Raw genomic sequence first — 27,688 nt, 5'->3', positions numbered from 1 at the left:
CAAATTGCTTCGTAAATGCTCGTGGCGAAAGTAGTGAGTGGTGATTTTAGAGTCTGGATAATCACACATCACGCGGCAAAAATAGCTATATATTAAGATGTAACCCGGAATAGAACCGAAACAATTATCTAATTGTTGTGGCTCCATAGACGCACTAATTAATGAATTTAGTATTATCCGCAATATCAGAGCATTTGCTTGTATGGATATTCACAAATATGCATTTTACTTTCCCACAACCGTTCCATTTTTATCGTTGAACGTCAACACACATCCTAGTACAAATTTTAGACCCAACAAAATTTTTCGAGCACCCAAATCAAACCAAAACAAAAGTTGTGTGGCAGGACTGACGAAGTTGAAATGTAGCTATTCCGTATTGGTAGGCCTAGATTATTGGGCTTCCGCCCTAACAGTATGGCAGAACATGGTAGCGTAATCGGTCTGTTCAACGACCTGTGCAAACTTCATTTAAAACACAAACCGAGAGCTTATTTAGTACAGCCAAAATCAAGCAAGGAACACGACTATAATTCATTTAGACGAAAGCTTTATAACACACTCTTTGATTCTCTGAAAGACTTGAAGGGAAAACAGAAGCTGCGTAATCAGCCCGTGTGTAAGGAGGTGGAAACTGTTTTGTGCTATGCATTTAATTTACGGTTACAAAGACGTTTTGACGACGCAAGTAGACTTGACCAATTGTTAGAAAAAGTGCTAAAAATAAATAAAGATTCCCCAAATTGTGAGATTCTTTCAGTTCTAACATTTATCACAAATTTAACTGACAGTAGACGAGATAGAAAGAGTTCTGATGCCTCTGTTATAGGTTACAGTCGGAAGAAAGTGCCAATTGTTTATGCAGATTGTGAAAACAAAGTTAGTTTGCCCGACGGTCCACGGTATTATGGGGACAGCCAGATGCCACAGCATGATAGTCAGTGGTACATGCATTATCCTTGTCATATCTTTGAAACTAAAGGCATCATTTTAAAAAGTACCGAAGAAGAAAAGAAAAATATATTTGAGTTAACACCTGGATCGAGTTTATCTGGGAATGGCTTGTTCAATGTGAAGGGCTGTATGAATGATGAATACGAAAGGACCAACACCCAAACATTATTCGGTGCTTTAGTTCAATCTCAGACTACCTCTTTAGATGTTAAGCTAGAAATTCCAGACTTCACAGAGGATGGATATATTCCAGAAATCAAAATACCCAAAACAATTTCTTCCAGCCAGTTGTCAGAGGATGAAGGCTTTGTGGAGACAAAGTCAGAAATTTCTTCTTCCACAACGTCCCTCGGGGGTTCATTTTATGAAGATGACAATATTTGGGAAAAGGCCCTGCACCACACCTTGAACAAACACTATACATGGGAACGGGTAGGCCTTGAAGCAGGAGCAACCGAACAGCCCTATTTAACAGAAGCTGGACCAGAAACATGCGATAAATTATGGCTGTACAAAACTCAGCAAATTAGCTTGCTCTTCAAAGAACCGACAGGGTTTCATAGAAAAGAAATAAGTCAACAAGAGATGGCCAAAGATGTCTTAAACCTCATGATTGGTGTTCAATCTACTACATTTATAGCTGACGAAAATAACAATAGTTTCCACTTTAAGCCTGGCGTATATGTGAGTGGTTTTACATCAGAGGCACTGGAAAGTTTTTTGTCAGAGTTTATTGACTGTGGGACAACTTACAAGCAATTAGAATCCTTCTCAAAACCACTAACGATCGACTCTTTCTATGAAGCTGGTCTAGTCTTCCAAGCATTTACTACTGCAATTAGGAAAGTTCTCCAGTATTACCGCGGCATAGTGCTGAATATGTCACAAGACTCCACCCTTATGGAAATCAAGTATATGTGTCATAAAATTCTTAATCAGCAGGATTATCTTTTAAAACTTTGCCAATATAGAGCTTACAGTTCTGACAACGCAAAATTCCCAAAGGGTATTGAACTTATTAGTTATTTGTACCAAGAAACACTGGAAGTCAACTGCACAGATACTTATCCTGTGATGCTCTCAATTTTGCAAACGACGTGTGCACCCTTCACCATCTTCCTTCAAAATTGGGTGTTTCATGGAATATTTCAGGATTTATATGGAGAATTCACTATTCAGGTTAACCACCAGCTTTTAGAGTCTAGAGATCGCCAGTACTGGACAAGCAGCTACACCATGACTTCCAAGAATATCGAAGATTGTGTTCCAATATTTCTTAGCAGTATGGCCAGCGATATTATCAACTGTGGTAAAACCCTGAACCTTTTAAAATTGTGTTACCCTGACCATTTTATGTGTAACATAAGCGATCAAGAGTTGCCCAGAGTCACGATCACCTTCTCCGAGGATGAATTGAGAGCTATCCATATATCAAGTGAGATGTACATAAGTCGTATGAAACAGATTGCCAGACAAGTTACGTTGTCGCGGAAAGAAAATCAGAGGCGAATAGAACAGGCTAAGCAAGATATGATAGGAAAAGCAAACACATTAGCAACAAAAGAGATGATTCGAATGCAAACTATTATCATGGATCAGAAGAAAGCAGAAGACACGAGGAAGAGACAAGAGTTTCAAAGACTCAAGGATCAAATGAAAGAGGATTTACAACGCAGAGCAACAACAATTGAAGACACTAAAGCCGATGATAAGCAATATATGGATGCATTCACCAAACGAGAGGCCGCTATGACAGAAGAGGAAAAGATTTTAGAAGAACAAGCAAGACAAGAAGTTATCGCGCATTATGCTGAACTCAGCGAAGAAGCTAGTAGAAGGGAACAGAAAGCTCTGTGGAAAGTTCGTAGAGCTAGACTAGATCTTAAAAGAACACAGTTCTTGATTGACGATGTTGACTTTTGGGAGAAAGAAATGGTTGACAATGAAGAGGCACGCAGTATTTTGAAGGACACAGGTGTTGAACTACCACAATGGGCTAAGACTAGCACACATTCGTCAATCGAATCAATCGAACCAAGGTCAAAGTGGAACGACAGACCTAAGATAGAAACTGTTTCAGAAGAACATGTAGAACATACTGAAGACGCTAATGTTGAGATCTTTAAAGAGGAGCATGAAGATGTGGATGCGGGTGACAAATTAAGCGACGTTTTATTTAATGGTAATATAACTGGAATCGTAGAAGAAAGTTCAAGTCAAAGTGTACCGGACAACGATTTTACTGTTGATGGAATCAGCTCTGAGAACAATGTTACATATACCACTGATGCAGATACAAAGGATATTTGCAAGGAAAGCGAATTGGAAATCCCCATTCCCTTAGACGATAAGCTAGATACACCGTCAGCAACAACACCTGTTAAAACATCGGTTAAATTGAACGAATCGATTTCTGCTACGTCAGAATCCGAACCAAGCCCTGAAAAGTATCATGTTCAACTGTCTGAAACAGCTAGCGCTACCAAAGAAACAACCGAATTTAAAGAAGCCAATCCAGCAATAAAGATGGTTTCTGATAAACACACTTCTTTGGAAACTGTGGAAGAGGAAACCCAGAAAGCCTCGGTAAAGATGGTTGATGAGAAACATTCTAGCAAAGAGTCAAAATCGGTTGAAGAAAAGTCACAGATTAGAACAAACCCAAATTTCCACCCTTCGATCGAAACGGATATCAGTGACGAAAACCCTGTTAAGAAACTGATGCCTGGTGCTCGTCATGCTTCAGACGAAACTCAACAAAAGGAATGGAAAGTAAAGCTAAAACACAAATTTGGTCATGCATCTGAAATGTCTAAAGAATCCAGTAAATTAATTCCAAGATTAAAGCAAACTCCCCGACAACATTTTAGTTTTGAGTCTAACTTTAAAGATTATGGAATAAAACCGAAAATAAGAATAAGCAAAACCATGTCTGTTAATAAAAGGAGCGACGAGGTCGATTCCGGTCCCAAGATTCGATCTAATGTAAACCTAGATTTTCATCCTTCTAAACAGTCGACATTTGTTGATCGCGGTCTTCTACGTAGTGAAATGTTCAAAGAGAGGAACGTTTATGGACATTCGTCCGATTCGAGCGTCCAGAAGTTGCTTTATGCAAACACAGAAAAAGGTAGATCTGGAAGCGATACAGGCAATCCTCTGAAACAACTCTTGCCAGCCGAAGATTGGCCAGTACTACCAGTGGAACCATTTGATACGGAATTCGACTTCTTGATGGATTTCCCTAAAGTAGATCTTATGAGTTCCATTCCGTTTGCGAGTTTAGGATCGTTTGGTAATTACGGAGTAAGCCAAAAGAACGACGTGGAGAAGTATAAGTATTTGTCTTTACCCTCTGTTCTAAAGCAGTCAATGATGACGCCATTGAAAGCCCAAATATCTTTGGTCAATAAGAGTGTGATTAACTATTTCTTCGTGGAGTTGAAGATGGAGGACCATTTTGAAGGATTGAGGCGTTACTTGTTAATGGAGGACGGCGATTTCTCTCAGATTCTTAGTGATACACTATTTGACAAATTAGCCACGAATCCATTACCCCAGGAAATGTTAAACCCGGTTTTTCTGAACGGTGTTTTAAAGAAGTCCCTTCAGTCGTCCATGCAATCAAATGATAAAATTGCCGAAAAACTTAGTTTTGTACTTAAATTCATCCCAACATCCTTTCAACTCACTTCCCATGATACGTTAGACTGCCTTGAGCTTCAATATAAAGTTGATTGGCCGCTTAACATTATTTTAACTGATGGCTGCATGAGTAAATATGGGCTTGTGTTTTCCTTCATGATGCAGCTAAAGCGGATTGTGTGGGTTCTAAAGGACGTGTGGTACAGATTGAAAAGGGACTCTTTAGTAAAAAAAGCTGGTAATTCTCCCCAGTTTAGACATTTCCAGTTGTTCAGACAAGAAATGCAACATTTCGTGAAGGTCATGCAAGGCTATATCGCTAATCAAGTTATTCATGTTACCTGGCAGGAATTTCAAGATGCCTTGAACAAGGATGTGGGCGACTTGGACGATCTTTATAAAGTTCATGGACAATATCTGGAGAAGGCTATATTCAGGTGTCTGTTGAACAAGAAAGCTAAGCCAGTTATGAAAATAATTCAGGACATATTCAGCCTTATTCTTAAATTCCGTATCCAATTATTGAGTGGTTCCTGGAAGGCTAGTGACAATTCCAGTGATTCCATTGTCCATTCGAACTTCCAACAGGTATCAGCATCATACAAAGCCTTCAGGCAGTATTCAGTGTTTTTGTTTGATGTTGTTAATAAACTGGCTATACGAGGCTATCAACCACATCTTCAAGAGTTACTCCTTAGACTGAATTTCAACAATTATTACAAGGATCAATAACTATACTTCCGGTATCCCATAATCGTAAAAGGTAAGCTTTTCCATGAAAGACCCAACTTGTCTCTTAAGATGGTATTCATTTGGTCAATGGTCAGACCGTCAGACCCAAAGGGAAAGGGGTTCAGTTGGTCAGCATTAAAGGGATACGAGCTTACTGTAAAAAAAAAAATAATTTTCTTTTCCCTCAGCAGCGTTTGTTTATTTGGGGATTGCTGACTGTCGGATTGTTTACTTTTCATATTAAATCCGCAAAGCAGAAAGTTGATGTTTATGGTCTTGTCATGTTAATGAATGTTTAAATGATAATTTATATAACCTTTGAACCCAGACAAAAAAAGATCTGTAGATTTAACTCTTATACAGTGAATCCTTTAATTTATTTATTTTTCAGGAAATTTCATTAAGTTATGAATTAACGGAACATAGGTCTGACAAAAGCAATCTGGTGATGACGATGACTACCAAGAACATATGCCTGGTTATATCAATATAGTGATGATGACTAGTGGAGGAGTGTTGGTTACCGAATCTATTAAAGTCTTCACCCTGTCCAAGAATCAAATTTCATTAAACGTGATAAATTAAAAATAATGAAATAGTTTTGTAAACATGTCAACAAATATGTATATTATTTATTGAGTGAGAAATATCTATAAAGTTCTAATATTTTGGTGTAGTTGTCATTTACCATTTAAAAATGAAATGAAATGGGGTTTAATGTCCTACTGTTCTGCTCCGAACTGGGCTAATGAAGACGGGCATACGCCATACAGTGTGCTATGAGGGAAATTTTGCCCGGACAGCGGCACTACGACCTACTCTTATATCGAATTCCAACTGTCAATCGACCTTTTACGTGCACTCCAATGTGTACACGGGACCTCGGTTTTTCGTTCCATCCGACGACTAGACCGCTGTCCTTGTCAGACCCTCCGACCTGCATCACATTTATCATTTAAAGAGCAAAGGTATGTTCAGTTTATGCTCAAATCCGAATCAAGATTCTTTCTAGATTCAGAATTAAACCAGTTTGGCTCCCGAGGCTTTTCAATTCTTACTCTAAATACACGAATGCATCGGATAGTGTTAGTTTCTAGATCCACAGTGACGCCATTCAGGTGCTACCCACAGAACATACATGTATTCGTTTTCCATGAAATCAAATCAGGAAGCCTAAAACTATTTGTGACTCAAAGAAGGGAAAAGCTTCACCTGGGATACTTGGCAATCAACCACACCTTTTGAACGAACTAACAGAAATCATTTTAAATATGACCACTGCCGCTTACCACAACAGATTGCCAGTCAACTAGTATCTTAAGGTGGGAGGGTTGGGTGGCCAAATGGGTAGTTGTGCGCGCTATATCATAATGTCTGCTATTGGGTCAACTGGCGTGCTTTCGATACCCCGGTTGTACATGATAAGGAGTAGGGTTGTCTGTCCAACCGCGTGGGTTTTCCCCGGGTCCCCCGGTTTTCTTCCACTGCTAAAGACCCCTACGCGCAAATGACTACTCAAATGAGTCAAAATGGTTAAAAATGTCCGTATTTTCATTGCTAATATAACTTAGATGGGATCTACAAAGACCCCTACGCGCATATGACTACTCAAATGAGTCAAAATGTCTAAAAATGTCCGTATTTTCATTGCTAATATAACTTAAATGGGATCTACAAATTTGTCAGGTTTAGAAATAGCCCCAACTTTCCTGCAGAAAATTGAAAATTGGTAACACTCAGTTAATAATGTACAGCAGATGGGTTTGTACAAAATGTTCAAAACAGGGGTTGGCTCAATTTTGTTACTGTATTACCCAGAACAAGCATTTTTTTTTCTTCTTTGTAACATTAAATTCTTCCATTTCCTTCACCTAGAAAGCAATATTCCAGTCATTTTTAACTGAGCCATTCCGTTAAGAGAGGTTATAAATGCCCCACCCACCCTTTTTTTTATTAATGTGTTTTGAGAGATTTAATTGTACCTGTGTTCACAATTAAATGATAGTAATCGCAATTTGTGGTTGAATTACAGCTAGGAATGTTATTTTTCATCAATAAATAGTTATTTTGTACATTTCAAAGATTTCTAACCCTTTTTGTTTAAAGTCAAACTTAGAACCCAGAGACATGTCAGGCCAATGAGACCACACTCTGATATAAAAATAGTGTAGATGTGTAAATTTCAGCTTAATGTTCAATATTTTCTTATCAAAATCTAGGATTTGTGGTGTTTGTTGCATTTATGTTACTTATAGAACAGTAAAATGTTAATTTCGCTCCTTTTCAGGCCTCCTTCATCTTGTCAACTCTCTCATAACTACTTTTTGGACTTCATTTTTTCAGGCAATTGATGTAAGGTCCAGACATCTTGCATCAGCACAAGAATTGCAATAAAGATTTGTATGGTGCCTCTGAGCCTTGAGATGTTGAAAACATTGAAATATTCCCAAATTTGTGAAAATTGTGTATTCTGTGGCCCTTTTGTTAGAGAGTGGTGGTCATAGACCAAATATGGCATTTTTTTCTTTCATCAATCCCTATTTTTAACCATAATTCATATTTAGTGCACATATTTTAGTTTATAGGTACATATATGTAAGCCAGGGATGGTAAAACATAGCGGTTGGACAGATTCCTTTTGTGATGTTACTTCTGCAACTGCAACCAAAGATTAGATTGATTCAGTCAGTGACATGTTTAGGGGGCGGGGATACATGTTTTAGTATAGATGTCTAATATTACAATCAATGCAGCTGATTTGTGATTTTTCTGTTTGCATATTGTACAGGGTTTCTAAAAATATATTCCTTGCCTTTGGCTATCTAAAAAATGGAAAATTATTGAGGTTTTTTGAAAGACGCTACATGTAAATTTTGTATATTTTTCATGACATGGCAGTAAAAAATTATATTTTTGAAAAAAAATTCAGCTTATGAATGTTTTCTGTGTAATTTGTTTGTAACTTGTCTAACTTTTTCACAGAACTCAAATATTGGCGAAAGTTATTTTTGATGCTTACTCTCCCTTTCCCTTTTCTCCCCTTTTGCATAGCAATTTTTTTGGTTGACATTTTGAAGTAGAAACGAAGAAAAGGGTTTGAAAATACATTTTCTGCCATGTTTTGGTGAATGATTTTGAGGCGGAAGGATACAAGAGTTGAGAGGCTGGTTAGGTTGAAATGTAGGGTCAAAAATTGCATGTTTACTTGTCTCTGCTTCCAGCTTGTGTATCTCAAGGTTTTCATGGTGAACCCCATACGTGCTTTTGGGCAAGAGGTTGCCGCATGTTGCTCCATCTGTGGAAGAAAGCGTTCTACCCAACGAAAATTTGGGAAAAAGTTAGAGCCGGTCTAAGAGACGAGAATTAACATTAAAGTCAATGGGGAAACCCTTACTGATCTGCGGCCAAATTTGATCATTGGGTGGTAGCATTGACATTTATGTCTATGGATGGTTTGGACTTAGTTTGTTATTGAACTAAGATAGGTCGTCTGCAGATTAGCTATCATTATGTTTCCGTAAGTTTATATCTACATGTATATTCTCTTTGAATGGAGGGGGTGGATGGCCGAATGGATAGCACGTGCGCGGCCTGTCGTTGAGTCAACTGGCGGGGTTTCGATGCCCCGGTTGTACGTGACAAGGAGTAGGGTCGCCTGTCCAACCTCGTGGGTTTTCTCCGGGTCCTCCCACTGCTAAAAACCCTACATGCAAGCGAATTATTGAAATAAAATTGAACCATGTGTTAGTCCCGAAATGACCTAGTTTGTATCGAGTGGACTTTAAACCCCATTTATCTCTCTCTCTCTGACTTATATCTTTTGGTGGGGCTCCCCCGCCTGTCTTGTGTTGGCTGGTCCTGTAGGACGTAAAAACCTTTCTAGCCTTTTGTGCTATGTTGCCCCATTTGTCTTTGACCTCTTTTATGCTTCGTGAGGCAACACCTTGCAAATTTACCTTTTGTGTAATATTTTCCCATATTTCATTTTTTTTACGATTTGTAATCGCATTAGACAATTTTGAATTTATAATGAGACTATGTTGTTCCACCAAGGATTGGGGATCACGTGACTAAGTGGGTAAGACGCTGGCTTGCTAGCCTAGAGGTTGGGTGTTCGATCCCTGCATTGGCAGAGAAAGTTCACCCAGATTTTCCGGCGTGGTTTCCCCTTGTCAGTGATGCGAGGGAGTGACAAGGACAGCTGTCTAGTCGTTCGGATAGGACGAAAAACCGAGGTCCCGTGTACATATAGGCGTGTACGTAAAAGATCCCTTGGCAGTAGGCCAGTTTAGGAGCAGAACCAAGGATTGGATTAGATTTTCTTCCTCAATTGTAAAATTCTTGCTTCTTGATTTTCTTTTTTGTCTTTTGCAGTAATGTCGGCCATTTTGCAAAAAATGTTTAATGTACCGGTAACCAGAATGTAGAAATGAATTGTAGGTAAAGTTATCCGTCTGCCCTTGGATGTAACGGATCGTTACAATAACTTAGTTTTAAGCAACCGGCCCCTGATAATTATTTATCCGGTTAATCTACAGAAAACCTGGGTTTTTTTCATATTCCTTTATTGATGTTCTGTAATTATATTATGGACATGCACCATTTCAAGCATCATTTTAAAAACTTTACTAAATTATATCACATTTTAAGAATTTACTATGTGAGTTCAGAGACATCTAGGTTTACCGTCTCAGATACAGTTATATTATTAGCAGCTGCTTTGATGACGTACTCGCCTCCATCTTCTGGCTGCATGCTATATGTCGTCATTATGATTTTCATCGTATCATTGTTGGTTAATTTCAGAATCTCAAAACCAGGAAAATCATCAGTTGTAATTCCGTTTATATTTTTATAAACCGTCACGCTTGGGTTACTAAACCCAAACACGTTACAATCTAAAGAAAATCGCGAGTCAATCCATACCATATAATTTTGATTCGGACATTCTACCGAGTTCTTTGAAACCATGTTTGGCCTCGTTTGATTGTTTGGGAAAACTCGATATATTCGCTTTACACCCAAAAACCATCGTAAACTCGGATTGTCGTTATATGATCGAAATTGAGTCTTAGTTGTATACAACCCATTGTTTGTAAAGTAATCAGAATGATCTATTGAATACTTCGCCATGACCATCCCTTTAGACCATTCGAATGCATCATCTGGGAGTTCATCGTTCCTGTAAGTCCATTCATCAGTCTTAAATAAAAATGAGGATTCGAAACCTACTAAATCTTTCTCGTCCGCCCTTATCTTTGAAAACAAACGTATCTTTGCTTGTTCATGTGGATCATAGGCTACACTGGATTGGTTGATGTATTGTACTGAGTATTTCGGAATCACTTCCTGTTTGACTTGGTGGGATTTTAGTTCACTTGAAATTTCGTGAAACTGGAAGATTATTGACATGTGATCGGCATGTGAGAGGGTAAAGCGAAAGGTCAGTTGATATTGTGAATTAATGGTTGGTTGGGAGTAGAGTTTTTGTACAAATATCAGTTTATGGAGGTTGCCCACTTTATAATCTATAAGGCAGACACCATACTCTGTAATAGAACAAAAATATATAAAAATAATTTGATCGCATTTTATTTCAATTGGAAAATACGTTTACACTCGCATTCGAACTTGATCGCATTTTATTCCAATCAATAATCGATTCAACGGGTATAGACTTAACACTCGCAATCGAAATGTGACCTTTTGGCTTTGACCGAGTATAAATAAGAGTTACTTCCCTTGAACCATTTTAATGTTTAAAAACATTCAAAAAAACATCAACTCTTTCGTTCGTCCGTTCGTTTGTTGGGTTTTACGTCCGCTCAAGGTTTCATTATCTAGGTTCGAAGCTGTCTCCTTCCTTAATAAACCCCGTTAACATATATACTATGAGTATATAATATTAAACAAACTTGTATTCGTTGCCAAGATTTCCGCAATAATCTACTTTCATTTTGTGGGTAACGATGAGAACAAAACATTTATTTCTAGTGTTATGTTTGGGTTTTCTCGTCATCATATGTTGTTAATACCCCCGTCAGATCGGGGTGGCGTTCTTACTGCATCATCATATACTGTTAAGTTTTTTTTTGGGGGGGGGGGATGGCAGGGTGGTTAGCACGTTGTTTCGAAACCCCGGTTCTACGTGACAAGGAGTAGGGTTGCCTGTCCAACCTCATGGGGTTTCTCTGGGTCCCCCGGTTTCCTCCCACTGTTAAAGACCCATACGCGCAAGAGAATTATTGAAATAAAATTAAACCATATTTTAGTCCCGAATGACCTAGTTTGTGTCGAGTGGACGTTAAACCTCATTTTTTTTCTCTCCCTCTCTTTTTCTCTGTTTTAAGGACACCTAGCTCGGGGTATCCACGTGCATTTATCCGACACTGCCACTGCACGGACCTTATAACCTTTTGCATTTTACCTCTTCCATGTGGAAATACGGACATACGATTTTCATATCAACGTGTGACGATTTAACAGAATCAGTAAAAATATTACCACACGTATCAGTAAAGATGGTTATTACAGAGTAGTGGCTACATGAAATTATAAATATTTACCACACGTATCAGTAAAGAGGGTTATAGAATACTGGATATTTGATATAAATATTTACCGCACGTATCAGGAAAGATGGTCACAGGGTAGTGGAGTAGTGATAGTAATAAATCCACCGTTATTCTGGGAGCAGTAGCATTCAGTTCCAATTCACAGCAAACAACAAACCAATCCCTGACTTCATCTGTCCAATAGCGTACTTTCATTTCACTGATATTAACCTGGGACATATCCTGATCACAACCAAAATATAACCAAAAAACTGTTATGTGGTCTGTAATACTATATTATCACGTTAATTTCATTTACTTAAACGGGGGAAGCTACCCCACCCATCGATTTGCAGAGAAACAATTGAAACGACATCAATCAATCAATCAATGCATAATTTGTATAGTGCAAACAATACTTCGATAAGATTCCTAATGAGCTTTAAAGCTAATGTGGATAATTTTAGTGTTTATTTTCGTCAAATAGATGTGCCTTCAAGTGTGACTTGAAGATGTCTAGAGTTTTTGATTCTTTGATGTCTTAGGGTAGAGAATTCCAGAGGCAGGGTTGTTCCGTGTAGGATAAAGCATGAGATTGAGGTTATGCTGGGGAAAGAAAGACTGAAGAAAATAACTCAAGAAAAAGAAAAACCGAGGCCGGTAGGCCGAGGTTTTTCTGTCGATGGTTTTTTCTGAAGGACTTTATCTAGCTTATAAACCGTCTATGTTTACATGTACGCAAAATGAGAATATCCCAAAATTCCCATAAGAAAAACCTTAGATCATGCTTTCTTATGGAGAAAAAACCCTACCCTGGAAGAATAACCTGTTACAGTTTGGAAGAAAAACTTTCAGAAGAATAACCCCAAATTCCCCTGTATATATCCAAAGCCGACCCCGACTTTCAGACCTCAAGTTATTCCGGGCATAGAATATACCCCAAAGATCAAAGAGAATTACCGTTACAGGTTTATAAGTGATCTTAAGGTTCTACTGGATTCATATGGAGTAAGTAGATCTTGTGGCGCTTGATTGTGGGGTGCTTTAAAAGTCAGTAAAGGTTTTTTGAATTTGATTTGCTGATTTATGGGTAACCGATGAAGAGGGATGTTCAGCATGCTATGTGCTAGGAGGGGTGAATTATGCTATGAGATTATGCAGGCGACCTTTACTCCTAGACTTAAGACAGATAACAGAGTTTATGATCTAGCTCAGTCGTTACACCACTCGGTCACAGAGGCGTACCCTTGACATCTGTTATTACGCCAGGCACTCTGCAATGCACTATTGACAAAGGGAAACCACGCCCGAAAATCCCGAGGAAATTTCTCGACCAAACCCCGGGATAGAACCCGGGACCTCCAGGTTTGCGATCGACTCCCATACTCACGACCACCTTAATTTATGGGGATAAAGTTATCAATAAATCGAACCCGCTACCTCCAGGTTTGCGATCGACTCCCATACCCACGACCACCTTAATTTATGGGGATAAAGTTATCAATAAATCGAACCCGCTACCTCCAGGTTTGCGATCGACTCCCATACTCACGACCACCTTAATTTATGGGGATAAAGTTATCAATAAATCGAACCCGCTACCTCCAGGTTTGCGATCGACTCCCATACTCACGACCACCTTAATTTATGGGGATAAAGTTATCAATAAATCGAACCCGCTACCTCCAGGTTTTCATTACTAACGACCCTATTAATTTATGGGATAGATCTGTCCAAAGATACAAATTAAATACCAGTAAATAATTCGCATGTTGCCTGTCAGAATGCCAGTAAATTAAGTTTAAACTAGACAACAAATCACAACCTATACTTGAAATATTTACCTCTTCTAGCTGTTTGTCCTCCAGATTTAATTCCATATTTTTATTATCAGATTGAAGACTCTATAAATAAAAAATACATAAAATTTCACAAACAGCGTTTGAAAGGCTTTGATTTGCTTGTTTATTGGATTCGATAATGATGGAAGAAGGAAACCCAGGAGGTTGAACAGGTGACCTTATTTGTTACCACAACAAGCTTGGAATCGAACCCACGCCACTTAACTCATTGGCGTACCTTATAATTTAATAAAACATACGCGTTGAACCACTCGCTACGCCCCAACTCACTGAGCTATCGTGGCTCCCCTTCCGCTACAAGATGAGACCAAAGGTTATACTTAGCAGGGTGGACCCGAGGGGCTCACCCATTTATTCAGTAAATATTATCACCCGACAGGCACTTAACAGGATCCAAGCATAATGAAAACACCATATCTAAATGGCGCCACATGACCTCACAGGATCAGCTCTTTGTGTTTTAAATACTTATATTACTTACCGTTGTGTGTTGTGGTCGAGTCCCGTTCTCAATTCTCTTCCAAACATTTCGACTGTCAAGTATTTCATATACATCTGACATCTATACAATAAAAATGCGAAACGTGCTAAATAAAATAAAACCAAGTACGAACAATCCAAACCATTAGACAAAATTCGAAGTCCTAAAAAAAAACGGTATAGGCAAAATAGTGTAAGTCAAAATAGTGTAATCAGCATATGGACTGTTCACCGTGTACAAAATACACGACAAACAGTGGTAACAGGTGTCCGGAAGAGTAAGCTTACCCTGCCTGTCGCCACACCCGCCATAGCTGCATCCGAACTATTAGGCGAAATCTCGGTAAAATAGCGTGATTGGCCAATGGACTATCAATGACAGCCTACACAGGTTGTGTTCCCAAAACAAACGGTATAGGCTAAATGTGTAATCAGCAAATGGACTGCTCACCGTGTACAAAATACACGACAAACAGTGGTAACAGGTGTCCGGAAGAGTAAGCTTACTAGTATAATTAATCATGATCATATTGTAACCTTCTAAATATTTCACCAGTATAATTAAACATGGTGTCATAAACATAATGTAACCTGCTAAATATTTCACCAGTATAATTAAACATGATGTTATAAACATGATGTAACATGCTAAATATTTCACCAATATAATTAAACATGATGTTATAAGCTAAATATTTTCCAGTATAATTAATCATGATGTTGTAATAAACATGATGTTATAAGCTAAATATTTTACCAGTATAATGAACTATTGTGGACCAGATATCAATCTGAAATTCAATACAAACCACTTACCCCATCTGATACTGTTTCTTTGTTATCTTTATCGTTGTCTTTATCTGTTTCTCCCTGAAACACAAAAAGAATACAGTTTATATCATAGAGACACGGTTTTCAAACTGTCGGCATAGTCTGTTAGAGGGAGAAGAGGGAATTTCGAGAATATTCAAGGAGGTGAGAAATTGCAGGGAAAATGGGACTAAAAGTGGTTTGGGTATAACACATGGGAACAATGGAATTATTGGCTGAAAATGGTTGTCAGCTCCAGGGGCGGATCCAGAGGGGGGATTCGGTGGCTCCGAACCCCACCCTGCTCAACTAATTTAAACAAATTGTAAAACAACACTTTATGAGAGAAGTGTAACGCCCGTGTGCTTTATCCGTGGGTTAGGATTGGCATTCAAAGCGCGAAATAATGATTTAGAAATGTGAGATATCACACTTAATGCTTTACATCAATGAATTTGAATTACAATGTGATACCATTAATGTATTATAAAAATTGACATCAAACGGGATGTTGGATTTTTCTCTTTAAAAATCTACCTTAGCCTACGTAATTTAGAGACGATAATTGCATCATGCATTGTCAATTGTCTAAATGTTCTTAACAGGAACCTAGCAAACCCCCTCCTGTAAAAATTCCAGAATCCGCGCCTGAGCTCACACTAGATACAGAAACGAAAGAAGCAACTGTACTATCCGCTGCATATTTGGTAGAACCCGTATCTTGCCCAAGTAATTACAAGACAACAGCGGTTCCTGTTGTCGACGATGGGTTACTGTATTCCTCTTTAGCTATATAAATGTAGTTATAATGTTCTTTGTTGGTTTATTTACAGGTTAAATCATACTCACTGTTAATATGGTTTCTTCTAGGTTTAACAATTCACTAAAAGATTCCAAATTCTCCCTAGTTTCTTTAATGTAATTTTCTGCTAACACCAGTTTCTCTAGAGTATTTCTGTAGGCTGTTTGTAGTCGTGTTCTCTCATCTTGTCTAACATGTAGACTGGATACAATCTGAGTGAGAACAATAAACTTAACATAAAATCAAAATTAATTTTGTTACTAGCAAAATAATTCAATCTGGGGCCGCTTGCTCAAAGCTCCGTTAACATTTAACATATCGTTAACTTGCCGTTATATTTAACGGAGGTGTTGGGTTCCGTTATCTGTTTAACGATGGCATTAGTGGGCTGTCGGTCGAAGTATACCCTTAGCCAAAGGTCATAGATTAACAGTGTAATTTTCTATATAACATTCTAGAGGGTTGGGCGATGAGGGGCTATTCCATTTTCTATAGCAAAATATTTCAGTAATCTTCTGATCAATAAATTAGAAAATAGTTCATTCAAATCTCAAATATTATGAAAAGGGTTTAACGTTTATGCACTGGCCTGATGAAGATGGGCATATACCATAATGTTCTATGAATTCCAATTCTCAAATAGTTTTGACCCATCCGAAAGACTAGACACCGTTCTTGCCACGACCCGATCCTGAAACACTGACAAGGGGAAACGGCGTCGGAATATCCCGAGGAACTTTGTCGTCCAAGACCGGTTAGCGAATAGGTTTCTTACTGAATAATTACTGCTCCGTCATCCAAAAGGACGGATGAGTGTGTGTGGACCGGGGGCTCTATTCGGCAATCTGCTGTATAATAAGATATGTGACTAGTGAAAATACCGACCCGGTAAGTAAATACAAACAATGTAGTATAATGGCAAGGCTGATAGAAAGCTGGAAGCTAGCTGAATGTGGCACAGCCAGGGCACTATCTATATGACATAATAGCACAGTCGCAAAATTGCCAGAGGACAACATATAAGTTGTATCAGGTGTTTCAGAAAGAATATACCACGCCCCTTGCAGGACACCTGTCCCAATTGTTTATAGCCGTGACAAAATATATATTTTAACCTATAAATCAACAAATAACCTAACAACATTTCAAGTTTGGTCTCTTGTTCCCACAAGCTTCTCTGATGACGATGAATTAAGCAGCGAAGCCTACGTGAAACTGAACCCTAATATACATCTTAGATAGAATGTAGATTAGAATAAACTCCTACCTGGACTATACACAGAATATAACATGGTATGCGAGTCTTAACACAGAGCATCGTGTGATCACTTCAACAACAGCAAACAACTCCTAAGACTGAATAGAAAGTAGTCAGGATGGAACTGTGGCAGAATGATCAATGATTATTTTTAACAGTTCATTTAAATACCAATTGGTCTTTTAATTACAGATAATCAAAATTGGTCCATGATAAAATTTAAAGGGAGACTACCGTGAAATATAAATTGACCACGCCTTTTGTACTTTTATATACAATTCGTCGCGTTTCTGGCGAACCGACGAATCTGATATATTTAAGTATTGAGAATTATGCGTTTGAAATTTGCGCTCTGATGTTATCTCTATGTCCATCAAATAATAACGTTTATGTAAATGACGTTCCGTGTTCTGATGTATATGTATGAAATATTAAATCATAAATAAATGTTAATATTTGATGGCTACAGAGATAACAACAGAACGCATAATTCTCAATACTTAAATATTTCGGTTCGCCAGAAAAGCGACGAATTCATCAAAAATTTTGATTATTCAAACTGTCAAATTTAATAGGAAATGTAATAGGCTTTAACGTCCTACTATTCTGCATGGGTCATACAGGGTGCTATGAGGAAAAATTTTCCCGGACAGCGGCGATTCGGCCTACTCTTATAGTGAATTCCAACTGCCAAGGAATCTTTTACGTGCATGCTAATGTATACATGGGACCTCGGTGTTTCGTCCCATCCAAACGATGTCACGTCCTCCGTCCTGCACCACTGACAAGGGGAAACCACGCCAGAAAATCTTACTACTGTGGGGTTTCTCCGGGTCCCCCGGTTTACTTTCACTGCTAAAGACCCCTACGCGAAATTATTGAGTGGTTCCTGGAAGGTTAGTAACAATTCCAGTGATTCGGGATTAACAGTAGTAATCTCTTCAAGTGCCTGTGGTATTCACGGAGTTAGGCGAACGTTCGTGAAAAATATTTTACTGTAAACAGGTCAGTTCTTGGATTTTCAATATCAGTTATAGTTGAGGAGGCTGACTCCATATGGCCTGCTTAGCGGGAAAAAATTCCCACTAAAATGATTCCTGATTTTTCTGAAACTATAGGATGGGTAGTGTTCCAGAAAAAATTCCCCCCGTTAATCGGCCTTGGGGAAAAAAAATTACAGCCATTTTTAGGTTTGGTATCCGAACTTTTGTGAAATTTCAGTTTTTCGGTCCCTGATTGGCCAATGGTACTTTGTATGGTGTCGATATATAGGTTTTCGGGGTCGGAGAATGTTTATTTTGTCGTACGGTTACCATGGTAACCATATTTTCAGGTTTGGTATCCGATTTTTGTGATTTTTTTCATAATTATTTTGTAGTACATGTGAGGTGTCAAAATATAGGTTTTTAGGGGCGCTGAGTCCGATTCTAAGGGTATTCTGTAGATAAGATGGCCCAATAGCCCATATTTGCCTTAATTTGGCCCAAAACTAGTAGAATGGAATCTAGTTATTGAATAGCTAAGACACTAATATGGGCCTACTACCACTGGAAGATTACATAGGCCAAATTACAAAATAAAAATACAAAAAATACTCGCATCCAATTTATTCCTCCAAATCAATCTGTTCTGCATTTTTACAACTTTCCCCGTGGCAGCCCCCACACGCAGCAACACATTTCATCCCGTTCTTCTTACAAGTACAGTAATTTGTACCGCATAAATTTTTGGTTGATTTACATTTGCATCGAATAAAATTTAAAACATTATCTGGTGCAGGGGGAAGGTCAGTTGGCACTGGCCTAAATTGGCCATCAACCACCTTCCATCCCCATAGCAAAGGATCTAAGATAGTCTCGTTTAGTTTCTCCCAAACAATAATTTGCTGATAAACTCTCAGTGTATGATACTTAGCTGCACGTTCAGTAGGTGGCAAGCGGGCCGCATCGATAGTATTTTTATCACACACATCATCTGATTGAATTTCATATGACGCAACTTAGTCAACCCGGTATTGTTTTTATCACCATAAAGAATACAGGAAACCTCGCACTCAGCCTTAGCTATCTCTTCACCGTTACTATCAGAGTCAGATATTATTCCACCCAGTTGCTTGAGCTTATCATTTGAATCCAAAGATTTATAAATGGCGTTTTTACCAAGTCCAAAAATTCCTGAGGTGGTGTCGCACGCTGTAAACGCGTGAGTGAATAGTAAGTTCTTTCTAGTAGACTCGATCGGCAAGATTATCACATATTGTCTTAATACTTTACATTTCTACCGTTTTGGTTGAATACATTCTGATTTTTTTTGTCCATCCCAGGTTTCCAATGGTATAGTAGCATGATCAATATATCAGTGTCATTGACCACCACAATGACGGACTGATCATTTGCTGCATAGTCTAATGCTTCATGGACGACTCTTGTATCAGCATCAGCAGTACACTTGACCACTTTAATATTCTTTAATTCTAATGATCGAGATATTTCAACCAAAACGGTAGAAATGTATAGTATTAAGACAATATGTGATAATCTTGCCGAGTCTACTAGAAAGAACTTACTATTCACTCACGCGTTTACAGCGTGCGACACCACCTCAGGAATTTTTGGACTTGGTAAAAACGCCATTTATAAATCTTTGGAAAACCTATATATCGACACCATACAAAGTACCATTGACCAATCAGGGGCCCAAAAACTGAAATTTTACAAAAGTTCGGATACCAAACCTAAAAATGGCTGTTTTTTTTCCCCAAGGCCGATTAACGGGGGGAATTTTATTGGAACACTACCCATCCTATAGTTTCAGAAAAATCAGGAATCATTTTAGTGGGAATTTTTTCCCACAAAATATGCCATTCTCTCCGACTATTAAACGTTATATGTGGGGTATATTCATAATTAATTACATATATGGTGAGAATGACAATTGCTCTTTAAATGTAGGCCTATATTAATTATTACTGAAGGAATTTCATACTACCAATATATAATTGTTGTCGATTAAATTTGTTATTTAAATGAAAAGGTCGTAAATATGAAAATTATGTACTAGCCTTTGAACTGGGCTAATGTAGAGCCATTTATACGACCATCATATAATTATGTATTGTTTAATGGTCGAGAGCGAGACATTAAGTAATATATTGTAACAACATGAGGGCCGTAAGTCCGAATGTTTTTACAATATATTACGCAATGTCTTAAGCTCGAGACCATTAATCAACTTAAAATACAGACACTTGCACGTGCTTTGCAATGAAATACGTCACTCGAGTTCAATATTTTACCAAGTTACGCTTGGCACATTGCCCGTACGATTATTTGAAATAATGGTACTCCAACATCAAAGGATGACGTCACATCTGTATTTTAAAGCGGTATAGTTAAAAGGGGAGGTCTCTGATATATTTTCTGTAGTTTTGCCATCGGAGTTGTGGAACCAAGCCTTGCGGAACTACCCGAAGCACGGTTAGAAAAATTTCAATCTCCTTGGGGTTTAGCTGGATAATCGTACTTACTGTGGGCAGTGACACTTGCTCGCGATTATTAAGTCCTTTACAATCAATGACAGTATTTTGACATCCAGACAAGGCAATTGAACTGTTTTACATTTTGATGTTTGATTTGCTTAGTAACCAACTCTCATCTGGGTTGTACTTTTTATCAATTATAAAATTGGAAACGCAGACATATCCCTCTACCCCATTTTATATCCCCATGTCACGTGCCACCTTTTAAGATAAGTGATTAGTTCAGAAGACCCAAAGACTTTTTTGGAAACGGAGAGCCGATTTTTTTTTATACAGCGTAATAATCATATTCCTATCATGGGAATTTATCAATAAAATTAGCAAGACATGACACAACTTATTTGTTCATTGACAACTTCCTATTTGATAAGGAGCCACAGTGGCTAAGTGAGTAAGACGGTTGCATGGGCGTCGCGAGTTCGCTCCCGGTGTTGACAGAGAAAGTTCATCAGGATTTTCCGGCGTGATTTCCCCTTGTCAGTGGTACAGGGCGGAGGACTTGATATCGTTTAGATTGGACGAGAAACGGAGGTCCGGTGTATACATTAGCGTGCACGTAAAAGAGTCCTTGGCAGTTGAAATTTACTATAAGAGTAGGCCGTTGTGCCGCTGCCCGGGGAAAATTTTCTTCATAGCAACTTGTATGACCCATGCAGAATAATAGGACGCTAAAGATTATTTCATTTCCTATTTGGCAATTCGAAAAATCAACAATTTTGATTAATTGTATATAAAAGGGCCGAAGACATGATTAATTTATATTTCACGGTAGTGTCCCTTTAAATATAATATAGACTAATTTGACAATTTGAACAATCAAAAATTTTGATGAATTGTATATAAAAGCACAGAAGGCGTGGTCAATTTATATTTGACGGTAGTGTCCCTTTAAATATAATCATGGACCAATTTTGATTATCTGTAATTTAATGACCACTTGGTAATTAACTGAACTGTCCCTTTAAATATAATCATGTACCATTCTGCCACAGTTTTATCCTGAATACTTTCTATTCAGTCTTAGAAGTTGTTTGCTGTTGTTGAAGTGATCACACGATGTTCTGTGTTAAGACTCGGATACCATGTTACATTCTGTGTATAGTCCAGGTAGGAGTTTATTCTAATCTACACTCCAACCAGGCTGTATCTTCGGGGTCAGTTTCACATACTCTCAGCTGCTTAATTCATCGTCATCAGAGAAGCTTGTGGGAACAAGAGACCAAACTTGAAATGTTGTTAGGTTATTTGTTGATTTATAGGTTAAAATATATATTTTGTCAGGGCTATAAACAATTGGGACAGGTGTCCTGCAAGGGGCGTGGTATATTCTTTCTGAAACACCTGATACAACTTATATGTTGTCCTCTGGCAATTTTGCGACTGTGCTATTATGTCATATAGATAGTGTCCTGTGCCATATTCGCCTAGTTTACAGCTTTCTATCAAACTTGCCGTTCTGTTAATTTTGGGACTTCATATATTATATTTGTTCTGTGTAGCTATACAGAGCCGTTCTGTACTATTCTACATTGTTTGTATTTATTTGCTGGGGGGGGGGGGGGTAGCTTATACAAGGGATTGCCGAATAGACGCCCCTCCCCACCCCCACACAGACGCACACACGCACGCTCACCCACACCCAGAGGCGTAGCCGTGAAATATATATTGGGGGGTCCGCAAATGAAATTATATAAAATGTTGACAATCTGTGACGCCGAAGTAGCGCGATAGGGAGAGTGTGGGAGCGTAACCCTCCCACAGGGGGCGGGGGCACCCCATAATTTTTTTTTAAAGTTTCAGTCTTCTGTAAACACTGTTTTGGCATATTTTACGGGGTTAAACTATCACACCAACATATTGGGATATGTACAGGTTTTATACAGATAGAATCTTAACTAACCCTAATAATAAGTAGGAGTTAGGGCCTACTATGTAAATGTTGTGTGTGTGTGTGTGTGTGTGGGGGGGGGGGGGGTCCAAGTATATTCAGCCCCCCCCCCCCAAAAAAAAAACCCAAACAAAAAAAACAATTGTCCCCTGTACACAATGGCGTGCAAGTAAGAGAGAGAGAGAGAGAAATGGGGTTTAACGTCCACTCGACACAAACTAGGTCATTTCGGGACTAACATATGGTTTTTTTAATTTTGTTTACATAATTCGCTTGCGCGTAGGGTTCTTTAGCAGTGGGAGGAAACCGGAGGACCCGGAGAAAACCCACGAGGTTAGACAGGCGACCCGACTCCTTGCCACGTACAACCGGGGATTCGAAACCACGCCAGTCGACTCAATGACAGACTTTATGATACAGCGCGCGCACGCTAACCATTCAGCCATCCAACCCCCCGTGCAAGTAAGAGAATCTCTGACAATCTGAATTCATATAACATCCATCAGTCCACTCAGTGCAGAAAAGTATTAAATTAAACCCAATTTCATGATTTGTGAGATTTGAATGAAATATTTTCTCATTCAGATTACTGAAATATTTTGCTAGTCACAAAATTAATTTTGATTCTATGTAAAGTTTATTGTTCTCCCTCAGATTGTATCCAGTCTACATGTTAGACAAGATGAGAGAACACGACTACAAACAGCCTACAGAAATACTCTAGAGAAACTGGTGTTAGCAGAAAATTACATTAAAGAAACTAGGGAGAATTTGGAATCTTTTAGTGAATTGTTAAACCTAGAAGAAACCATATTAACAGTGAGTATGGTTTACCCTGTGAATATATAACCAAGAACATTATAGCTACATTTATATAGCTTAAGAGGAACACAGTAACCTATTGTCGATAACAGGGACCGCTGTTGTCTTGTAATTACTAGGGCAAGATACGGGTTCTATCAAATATGCAGCGCTTCTTGTTTTGTACCTAGTGTGAGCTCAGGGGCTGATTCAGGAATTTTTGCAGGAGGGGGTTTGCCAGACTCCTGTTAAGGAAATTTGAGAGTTGACAATGTACGATGCCATTATCGTCTCTAAATTACGTAGGCATACATACGTATTAAGATGTTTAAAGAGAGAAATCCAACATCCCGTTTGATGTCTATTTTTATTATGAATTAATAGGATCCCATTGTGTTTTAAATTTATTGATGTAAAACATTATTGTGATATAACACATGTCTAAATCATTATTTCACGCTGTGAATGCCAATCCCGTCCCACCATCTGATGATAAAGGATGAAGCACACGGACGTGACACTTCTCATAAAGTGTTGTTTTACAATTTGTTTAAGCAGGGTGGGGTTCGGAGCCACCCAATCCCTCCTCTAGATCCGCCGTTGGAGCAGACAACCATTTTCAGCCAATAATTCCATTGTTCCCATGTGTTATACCCAAACCACTGTTAGTCCCATTTTCCCAATCTGTTTCACAGAGAATTACGAGTCTCGTATAATATCTCTGTCATAGATGACTGCCTTAACACGTGCTGTCACAGCACGCGGTGTGAATCATTGGCTGAATGGCGCGTGCATTGTTTACATAAGACATAACTGCTTCGGAGAGAATGCTGCATTTTAGTCATTTTAATACCCATTTACACTAAATCGGAAATAATTTTTAACTACAAATACGTCAAACGCCTTTATTTATTTTTCCAATATATACAAAAATATTTCTAGCTCATTAAGCCGCATCAATGTCATTCTTATCAGTGATTGTCGCGGCCAAGCAAATATTCACTGCGGATCAGTGTGCCATTTTCCCTGCAGTTTCTCTCCTCCTTAAATATTCTCGAAATTCCCTCTTCTCCCTCTAACAGACTATGCCGACAGTCTGAAAACCGTGTCTCTATGATATAAACTGTATTCTTTTTGTGTTTCAGGGAGAAACAGATAAAGATAATGATAAAGATAACAAAGAAACAGTATCAGATGGGGTAAGTGGTTTGTATTGAATTTCAGATTGATATCTGGTCCACAATAGTTCATTATACTGGTAACATATTTAGCTTATCTTATTGTGTCATGTTTAACTATATTGTTAGAATATTTATGTTACATTATGTTTATAACATCATGATTAATTATACTGGTAAAAACGCCATGATCATGTTTATTTTTATTGGCAAAATATTTAGCACGTTTCGCATTTTTATTGTATAGATGTCAGATGTATATGAAATACTTGACAGTCGAAATGTTTGGAAGAGAATTGAGAACGGGACTCGACCACAACACGCAACGGTAAGTAATATAAGTATTTAAAACACAAAGAGCTGATCCTGTGAGGTCATGTGGCGCCATTTAGATATGGTGTTTTCATTATGCTGGGGTCCTGTTCAGTGCTTGTCGGGTGAAAATATTTATGGAATGAATGGGTGAGCCCCTCGGGTCCACCCTACTAAGTATAACCTCTGGTCTCATCTTGTAGCAGAAGGGGAGCCACGATGGCTCAGTGAGTAAGACGCTGGCTCGCTAACCTGGAGGTCCCGAATTTGATCCCTGCGTTGGCCCATAAAGTCTATCGGGATTTTCCGGCGTGGTTCCCCCTTGCCAGTGGCGCAGGACGGTGTTTGCGGCAAGGGACAACGTATAGTCATTCGGATTGTACGTAAAAGAACCCTTGGCAGTTGGAATCCGATATAGGAGTAGATCATAGCGCCGTTGTCGGAACACAATTTCCCTCATTGCACACTGTATGGCGTAGCTAATGCACGTCTTCATTAGTCCATTAGGAGCAGAACAGTAGGACGTTAAATAAACCCATTTCATATTACTTCATGTGTACCGGAAGTTGGGGGTGGGTCTTAGCGACGGGTATTACGCGTATGTTTAATTAAATCATAGAGGACGCCACTGAGTCAAGTGGCGTGGTTTCGATTCCAAGCTTGTTGTGGTAACAAATAAGGTCACCTGTTCAACCTCCTGGGTTTCCTTCTTTCATCATTATCAAATCCAATAAACAAGCAAATCAAAGCCTTTCAAACGCTGTTTGTGAAATTTTATGTATTTTTTATTTATAGAGTCTTCGATCTGATAATAAAAATATAGAATTAAATCTGGAGGACAAACAGCTAGAAGAGGTAAATATTTCATGTATAGGTTGTGATTTGTTGTCTAGTTTAAACTTAATTTACTGGCATTCTGACAGGCAACATGCGAATTATTTACTGGTATTTAAATGTTATCTATTGAAAAATCTATCCCATATATTAAGGTTGTCGTGAGAATGGCACTGGATCGCAAACCTAGAGGTGGTTTCCCTTTGTCAGTAGTGCAGGACGGAGTACCTGGCGCAATAACTGAGGTCAAGGGTAAACCTTAAACCAATTTTTGGCTGAGTGGTCTAACGACTGAGCTAGATTATGATATCTGAATATATAACGGGTAGGGTAGCTTTCCCCTTTGAGGTAAATGCAATTAACGTGACAATACAGTCCCAAATACCACATATAACGTTGTTTTTTTTTTTATATTTTGGTTGTTATCAGGAAATATCTCAGGTTAATATCAGTGAAATTAAAGTACGCTATTTGATAGATGAAGTCAGGGATTGCTTTATTGTTTGCTGTGAATTGGAATTGAATGCTACTGCTCCCAGAATAACGGCTGAATTAATACTATCACTTCTCCACTACCCTGTGACCATCTTTCCTGATACGTGTGGTAAATATTTATATCAAATATCCAGTATTCTATAACCCTTTTACTGATACGTGTGGTAAATATTTATATAAAATATTCAGTATTCTATATTTATAACCAGGCCCGTAACTTGGGGGGGGGGGGGGCGCAGGGAGGGCGAAGCCCCACCCCCTTGCAAATAGTCCCCCCCCCCCCCCTGTGAATAAATTTTCAACCATAAAAAAATAGATATACATTGTCCGTCAATATTACAGCACCCCCGAGAACACCCCCCCCCCCTTGTTGCTCTGGGCTATATTACGGCCCTGTTTTTAACCCTTTTATCTGATACGTGTGGTAAATATTTATAATATCATATAGCAACTATTCTGACACGTACTGATAATGGATCTGTTAAATCGTCACACGTTAAAGAGAGAGAAACTAGGTCAGTTCGGGACTAACATATGGTTTAATTCTATTTCAATTATTCGCTTGCACGTAGGGGTCTTTAGCAGTGGGAGGAAACCGGAGGACCGGAGAAACCCCACGAGGTTGGACAAGCGACCCTACTCCTTGTCACGTACAACCGGGGACTCGAAACCACGCCAGTTGACTCTATGACAGGCCTTATGATACAGCACGCACGTGCTAACCATTCGGCCATTCAACCCCCCAGTCACATGTTTAAATGAACATCGTATAGCCGTATTTCCGTAAAATGGAATAGGTTATTAAGCCGGTGCAGTGCAGTGGCAATGTCGGAAAATGTACGTGGAGGCCTTGAGCTAGGTGACCTTAAACAAGCTCAAACTTAACAGATAATTATGATGATGAGAAAACCCAAACACAGTGAAACTAGATATTTGCTGAAATTTTGGAAGCGAAGACAAGTCTGTTTATAAACTCATAATATAGAAGTCAACGGGTTTTTTTTAAGGAAGGGAGCCGCCCCGAACCTAGATAATGGAGTGTTGGGTTGTAGACCTCTCAACCCGTATATAAATCTGGTACCGACAGAGAGGATGAAAACGGACGTAAAACCCAACAAACGAACGAAAGAGTTGATGTTTTTAAATTTTATTTAAACATTAAAATGGTTCAGGGGAAGTAACTCTTATTTACTCCTAGTCAGAGACTAAAGTTCTCCAAGGAATCTACAAAATGAAATGAAATGAAATGGAGTTTAACGTCCTACTGTTCTGCTCCTAACCTGGGCTAATGAAGACGGGCATACGCCATACAGTGTGCTATGAGGGAAATTTTGCCCGCACAGCGGCACTACGGCCTACTCTTATATCGAATTCCAACTGCCAAGGGATCTTTTACGTGCACGCCAATGTGTACGCGGGACCTCGGTTTTTCGTACCATCCGAACGACTAGACAGCTTTCCTTGTCAGCCCCTCCGTCCTGCATCACTGACAAGGGAGAACCACGCTGGAAAATCTGGATGAACTTTCTCTTATCGAGATTTTCC

At 38.7% G+C, this 27,688-nt stretch overlaps 1 protein-coding gene and 2 long non-coding RNA genes across 4 annotated transcripts in view; 2 read left to right on the top strand and 1 right to left on the bottom strand.

The window, feature by feature from the left end:
• Window positions 1–168: 168 nt before the first annotated feature.
• LOC126819341 (gamma-tubulin complex component 6) lies at window positions 169–6,000 on the top strand. The gene is made up of 2 exons (XM_050547324.2): window positions 169–5,362; window positions 5,723–6,000. The coding sequence occupies exon 1, from the start codon at window positions 418–420 to the stop codon at window positions 5,329–5,331; it is 4,914 nt and encodes a 1,637-aa protein (XP_050403281.1). The 5' UTR covers window positions 169–417; the 3' UTR covers window positions 5,332–5,362; window positions 5,723–6,000.
• A 4,681-nt stretch (window positions 6,001–10,681) lies between these two features.
• LOC126819391 (uncharacterized) overlaps window positions 10,682–27,688 on the top strand; it is a 19,203-nt gene continuing 2,196 nt past the window's right edge. The window contains exons 1-6 of one of the 2 annotated variants that reach the window (XR_007679596.2): window positions 10,682–10,774; window positions 23,178–23,342; window positions 24,470–24,523; window positions 24,750–24,830; window positions 25,610–25,669; window positions 26,078–26,252. This is a non-coding gene — a long non-coding RNA (uncharacterized LOC126819391). Of the gene's footprint in view, window positions 10,775–21,603; window positions 21,743–23,177; window positions 23,343–24,469; window positions 24,524–24,749; window positions 24,831–25,609; window positions 25,670–26,077; window positions 26,253–27,688 lie in introns of those variants that run through there. The other variant, XR_007679595.2, reaches the window with a different exon arrangement.
• Window positions 12,056–15,097, bottom strand: LOC126819398 (uncharacterized). The gene is made up of 4 exons (XR_007679606.2): window positions 15,044–15,097; window positions 14,229–14,309; window positions 13,730–13,789; window positions 12,056–12,128 (listed from the first exon to the last, which is right to left on the bottom strand). It is a non-coding gene; the product is annotated as an uncharacterized LOC126819398 (long non-coding RNA).

This window comes from Patella vulgata, chromosome 4, assembly GCF_932274485.2.
Source record: "Patella vulgata chromosome 4, xgPatVulg1.2, whole genome shotgun sequence".
In the NCBI taxonomy this organism is placed as follows: domain Eukaryota; kingdom Metazoa; phylum Mollusca; class Gastropoda; family Patellidae; genus Patella; species Patella vulgata.
This window is presented reverse-complemented; position numbering and strand designations above follow the sequence as displayed.